Source organism: Natator depressus, chromosome 3 (assembly GCF_965152275.1).
Source record: "Natator depressus isolate rNatDep1 chromosome 3, rNatDep2.hap1, whole genome shotgun sequence".
In the NCBI taxonomy this organism is placed as follows: Eukaryota; Metazoa; Chordata; order Testudines; family Cheloniidae; genus Natator; species Natator depressus.
The window spans coordinates 87,360,242-87,366,398 of NC_134236.1; the positions used below are offsets into that span (position 1 = coordinate 87,360,242).

Here is a 6,157-nt window from a genome sequence, read left to right on the forward strand (position 1 = left end):
TCCTACCGATGCAACACGGTGTGTCACCTCAGAAAGACCCTCTCCCGCGCCAACAGAGGGGCTGCCGATCCCGCCACCCCTGTCCACTCCTGCAACCATCCCTCCCCCTGCTTCGCCCCCAGTGCCTCTATTACCACTGCCTCCCTGGCCTTCCCCACCGGAGCCGGTGTGTGATCGCCCTCCGCCCGTGGGGCCCCATGCTCCGGGGCCCCCCGGGGGGTCGTCTGCGTCTGCTCAGAGGCTTTCGCTGGTGCAACAAATGGTTCACGCAGCGAAGACTCGCTCAGATCTTGCAGCAGAGGAGCTGGCTGATCTGGTCTCAGTTTGTCCTGTGACCTGGCAGGATGATGGCCAGGGCAACCAGGTTGCAGACTGGGTCAGTTTGCCTTACTCGGTGATCAGAGAGGTAAAGAAAGCAATTCGCGAGTTCGGCCTGACTAGCACGTATGTGCGTGGTCTCATTGAAGGGATAGGTACTGGGTACACCCTGATCCCTGAAGATTGGAAGGCGCTGTTGCGCATGATGCTGACACCTAGTCAGTATGTTATTTGGCTTAGTGAGTATCGGCAGATGGCGGAACGCCAAGCCCAGGTATATAGAGAGCAAGGTGTCATTTATGAGCACTTGGCAGGGGAGGGACAGTTTGCTACTGTTCAGCTACAGTCTCAACTCCCTCAGGCCGTCTTCCCCATTATTTCCGCCTGCGCCCAGCATGCTTTCCGGAAGGTCCCGGATTCGGGCAGGCCTACTAAAAGCTTTGCCAGTATCCGTCAGGGTGCATCAGAGTCCTTTATGGATTTTACCAACAGATTGCAGGAGGCTATCCTCCGACAGGTGGATAACCCTGCGGCAGCTCAGGAGATCCTGTTAAAAATGGCGGTTGAAAATGCGAACGAGGATTGCTGCCGTGCTCTCCAGGCTGCACAAGCCTCTGGAATTCTAGAGCTGTCGGACATGCTGCGGGTGTGCCAAAACATCGGAACCCAAGCCCATAAAGCTGGAGTTCTGGCTGCCGCCCTGCGAAAAACCGGGAAGGAGGGGAAGCGTTGTTACCGCTGTGGTAAGGAGGGTCACTTTCAGAGGGAGTGCCGCTCATCGACGGCGCCCGCCCGCCCCTCAAAGAAGTGCCCCAAGTGTCGGAAGGGCTATCACTGGGCTAATCAGTGTCGTAGCGGGTCGGGAAACTGCACGACGGGTCCCCCCCGAACCCAGGGCCAAACGGGGGTGTTTCCCACTCAGACAACTGTTCCTCTGCCTTACAATCCATAGATTCCATGAGGGCGGCGACTGCCGGAAGTACAGGGCTTGATTTGATTATGCAGGAGGACGCTGATTTTCAGTTGCCAGGGGAGGTTTGCGCCATACCTACACAGGTGACGGGACCTCTCCCTGCCGGATTTGTGGGTCTGGTTCTCCCTCGCTCACACGCTGGGAAACAGGGTTTTTTTGTCATCCCAGGAGTCATCGATGCTGATTACACTGGTGTTATTAAGGTTCAGGTGTGGACCCATCTTCCGCAATCGCTCCCGCGTGGACGGTCAATTGCACAATTGATTTTAGTCCCCTATCAGGTGCCAGCCGCAGAGGATCGAACCCGGGGCGGGAACGGCTTTGGATCGACGCTGTCTCAGTCGCCGTCTCACAATACGTCCTCTCCACTTGTTGCTCTGACAATGTCGGTCTGCCCCTCGAAACCTCAGTTAACACTTCTCTTAAATAATGTTCCTTTTACAGGGTTGGTGGACACTGGAGCTGACGTTACGGTGATTCGTGATCCGGAGTGGCCGGTCGGTTGGCCAACAGTTCCTTCTAAAGAGTTGTGGGGGATCGAGGGTAGCAAACCCGGGCGCCAAAGTTTGTCTTGGGTCATGGTCTCTAAACCAGGAGGCTGTGCCCTTGCTACAATCCGCCCTTTTGTACTCCCTGTCCACCTCAGTATTTGGGGCCGCGATTTACTTACAAAGCTGGACACCACCCTCGATATTAATATATAATGGCCCAAAATCCTCCCTCACCCACCTTGCCATCCGCATTACCATTGGTATGGCAATCCTTAGAGCCCGTATGGATTGACCAGTGGCCGCTCCCTCTAGAAAAGCTGAAAGCGCTTCATTCACTTGTACAACAATATTTGCATGCACAGCGCTTGGAGAGCTTTACTAGTCCTTGGAATTAGCTGCTGTTATTTTGGCCTTTCAATTTTTTGCTGATTGTCCCTCTAATTTGATCATGGACATGCATTATGTTTATCAGGTAATTGATCATTTACCCCTTGCCCTCATTACCCCTCAGGTCGATGCGGACCTTCTTCGCCTGTTTTTGTCCTTACAGTATTTCATCACCACTCGTAATTTCCCTTATTTTGTTGCTCATATTTGCAGTCATACCCCTCTGCCTGGGCTACTCATTGAAGGCAATGCGTGCGCCGATCGCGCGTTACGTGGTCAGGTAAATTCCCTTTTTTCTGACCCCATTGAAAGCCATTCCTTTTTTCATCAGTCTGCCTCTGTTTTGGCCCGGCAGTTTCATATTCCTGCTGATCATGCACGTTCTATTGTTCATTCCTGCCCCCACTGTGCCGCTGCTGCCCCTACCTTTTTTTATGCCGTTAACCCTAGAGGTACCGCAGCGAATCAGCTGTGGCAAATGGACGTCACTCACGTGCCACAATTCCACCCCTATTCGTTTTTACATGTTTTCATTGATACCTATTTGGGATTCCTTTGGGCGACCCCACAGCGTGGGGAAGCCACTCCCAAAGTTATTCACCATTTGCTAGCCTGTTTTGCTGTTATGGGTCACCCGAGCCAGATAAAAATGGATAATGCCCCAGCCTATTGCTCCACAGCACTTTTCATCTTTTGTGCCCAATGGGACATCCGTCTCAAACACGGGATCCCTTATAATTCCACAGGCCAAGCTATTGTTGAACGTGCAAATCGCATGCTAAAAATCTTGCTCGACAAACAATTAAAACAAGGGGAGCTGCGTCTCCGAATCTTAGGAGACATTCAGCAACAATTGCATATCCTTTTGTTTACTTTAAATAATTTAACGCTGAACGCAGATCAGCAGACCCCCGCGGATCGGCATTTTCACAAATGGAAAGACCGCGTGTCTATTACCATCAGCTGCCCGATCCGCAATGGTTGGGCCCAGTGCCTTTAATCACTTGGGGTCGGGGATATGCTGCTGTGTTTCTCCCTGCAGGACCGTTGTGGGCTCCGGCCTGGTGTGTGCGACCGGCACTGAAACAGCATGGCGTGGCACCAGGGCTGTCGAACCCCATACCGGATTTTCAGCTGACCTTGGAGGAGACCGCGGTGCCTCCCGGGTCGACAACGGCGGGACGGAAACAGAAGAGGCGTAGCGTCCCAAGCCAGCCCGTGACATGGGGAGCAGTAAAAGCATTGGTCGCCGCGGCTCAACGAAGACTGGCAGCAAACCAACAGCCAGAGACTCTTGAGACTTTGTTTGTGGCAATTCTCGCCCAAATTACTGCTAATTCTGTACTGATTGTATGCCTTTTGTGCCTGCTATTTCCTGGAGGGGTTGATTCGGGAGCGCTTTCTCCGTTACAGGCCCGAATGACATATAACCTATGGGAAAGATTGGCTTCAATAGCAAATGTTACCCACTTTTGTTTATTTGATTTTGTAGCAGCTGAAGAATTGTTAGGTACGTGCCTTATTCCAGTATGTCATCACCCTGAGGAAATTGGGAATGAGATGATGCTCGCCGCTTACTCGAACCTCTCTTCCCAGTACTCTAGCATGGCTAATCGGGGCCAGGCCAATCACACTTTACCTTTTTAAGCTTATTTTTTGCTGCTGCTGTGTACAATGTATTCCTTTTTGTTAAGGCTTTGTCGAGACCCGCCCTGGCAGGCTCCACGAGTTATGACCTTGTCTGTCCGGGAGTTAATTGGCTTGCAAATGCAAATTGATGGCTACCATGAGATGGCCGAGCACAAATAAACAAAAAAGGAGGGGATGTAGGATTCATAAAGGTTTATGCGCTTGGCAACATTCAGGGCACACCCGGAGTGTTGTGTAGGAGTAGTGCACACACAGCTCCTTTCAAGGGCATCAACCTTGGAATCTCGCCAAGATGATATGTATCGTGGGAAGCCTCTCAGGACTGGGCTCAAGGCCCGAGAGCAAGGAATGCGGTAGATAGAAATTGGTAAATAAGAATGTTAAACAAAGCCAGTGTATTCCTTTTATCTGTTGGAGAATGTAATGCGCGGGGGGAGAGAGAGAGAATAAAGGGGAAGGTGGAAAGCTGACAGGGGGAAGCCCGTTAGCAGAGACCAGCCTGCTTGCTTGCTAAAAGCTGTGTTCTGTCTTGTCATTGAACCGCCACAACAGTGTGTGCTGGATTTTTTTTTTAATCTCGTTTGTTTGTTTAGGTTTTTTTGTTCTTATAAGAGGGTTTTGTGGGTGGCTATGAGAGCAACCAAACAGGAACAGGCCCAGTCCTCCCCTCTAATTTTGCACCCTTCTGCTTTTTCAGTTTCCGCTTTGCTGCTGTGTCTGACATACATCTTCCCTCTTGCAAAGCTTTAGAAAGGCTGGGTACAAACATAAGAATGGCAAAACTAATGAGGCACAAAGCATTATTGAATGCAAAAAGTAAACACAGGGAAATATGACAGAAATATAGTTTCCTTAAATAGTTCCATTATAATAACCCTAACAGTTACCTGTAAGAATAGCAGATATAAAATGTTAAGGAAGAAATGTGAAGGTGTCCCTTTAAATAAAACTGCTTTAAAAATCATTTTCCGGTCCCTCAGTGTTTTACAGTGTGAAGCAGCCTCACACTGAGTTCTTGCATTACACCAATATTGCTTCTGGTCACACACTGTATCATCATAACTGATGTGGAATGACACAATAGGGTTCATTTTCAGCACAGCTTGCAGGGGAATTAAGGAACTTAAATCATTGTTAATGGAAGTTCAGCCCCTATGTCCAGCCGTATTTGCTGAAAGTTTACCTCAGGTTCAGGACACATTTGAAGAACCGGCTAAAGGCTTACAGAAAAGAAAAACATTTAGTGTCCCTTCACCCTGTATATATAAAGGACACATAGTGGTTTTGAGTTTTTTTTTACTTAAAAAGTGTAAACAATCAATCAAGGGGGCAACCCTCAGAAGGTTTCAATGTGTTATTACTTTATCTTCCAGTTGTAGCTGAGCCTAACCATTTCCGTTTGATGGGCAATAGGGATTTTGTGCTTGGAGGGAGAAGAGTGTATAGCACTTATTTTATAACTTGCACAGTGGCCTCAATGAAACATTCACTACAAACTCGCAATTCAGAGATAACATAGCCACCAATTTCCATTTGCTGCTCATCCATGTGGCAGCGAATTAGCAATAAGAAGCATCTTCATTGCAGCAAGGCAGGGTGTAGTGTTTAGGGACAAAAATGAAACAAAAAAGCAACAAATCTTTCAAAAATACCATACAGGGACATACAAGTGGAAAGGCATGCACATCTAACTAAATCAATCATGGTAACTAAATCAATTGGAGGTCAGTGGGCAGAAAAACATAGAAGTTTTGGAAGACGTGTACTTGTGCGATAGTGAGCAATAGAATTCACATGAACAATTGAATAATCTCAGGTCAAGGCCTGGGTAAAGGGTAAACCAAAGCATTGTGCCTTAGAGGGCTCATCCAAAGAGATTCTGACATCCTCTGAGAACAGCGTGAGTGTAATTTTCATTAAATTGAGGCTAAATGATATTTTCCATTATATTCACCTCTATCCAATATCTATTAAATAAGAACCGATGAGCATGGTGATGTGACAGCCTCATATATCTGGTCCCTATTTATACTTTCAGTGCACAAAATGAGAGATAGAGAAGATGTGTCATCTTTAGGTCCTTTTTTTCCTCTGCTTCTGTTGTGGCTTGGATGATTTATTCTGTTTTCTGAAATCCCCACTCTGAGTCCGAGAGGGGAAAATAAGAGTGTATCCATCATCAAGCTGTTTGCTCTCAGCACTAATCATACATGGCTGCTTTGATCATTTCTGCTTCAGTCCCCTGCGAGGACCAGGTGTTGGTATGTGCTCAAGTGAAGGCACTAGATCAAAGAACACACAGAGATACAAAAGTTTATCAGTGGAAGGGAACATTCAT

The 6,157-nt window shown here is 48.2% G+C and overlaps 1 protein-coding gene across 1 annotated transcript; it reads left to right on the top strand.

Moving 5' to 3' along the window:
• Positions 1 to 259: 259 nt before the first annotated feature.
• LOC141984502 (endogenous retrovirus group K member 9 Gag polyprotein-like) lies at positions 260 to 4,269 on the top strand. Its single transcript, XM_074947577.1, has 3 exons — positions 260 to 1,061; positions 2,383 to 2,449; positions 3,212 to 4,269. The coding sequence occupies exons 1-3, from the start codon at positions 260 to 262 to the stop codon at positions 3,369 to 3,371; spliced, it is 1,029 nt and encodes a 342-aa protein (XP_074803678.1). The 3' UTR covers positions 3,372 to 4,269.
• Positions 4,270 to 6,157: the final 1,888 nt, after the last annotated feature.

Bases quoted from the DNA above. Each gene is read 5' to 3' on its own strand.
- LOC141984502 (XM_074947577.1), top strand. From the start codon at position 260: ATGGTTCACGCAGCGAAGACTCGCTCAGATCTTGCAGCAGAGGAGCTG. The intron at 1,062-2,382 runs GTAAGGAGGGTC...TCATATTTGCAG, and splicing joins GAAGCGTTGTTACCGCTGTG to TCATACCCCTCTGCCTGGGC. The intron at 2,450-3,211 runs GTAAATTCCCTT...TTCTCCCTGCAG, and splicing joins ATCGCGCGTTACGTGGTCAG to GACCGTTGTGGGCTCCGGCC.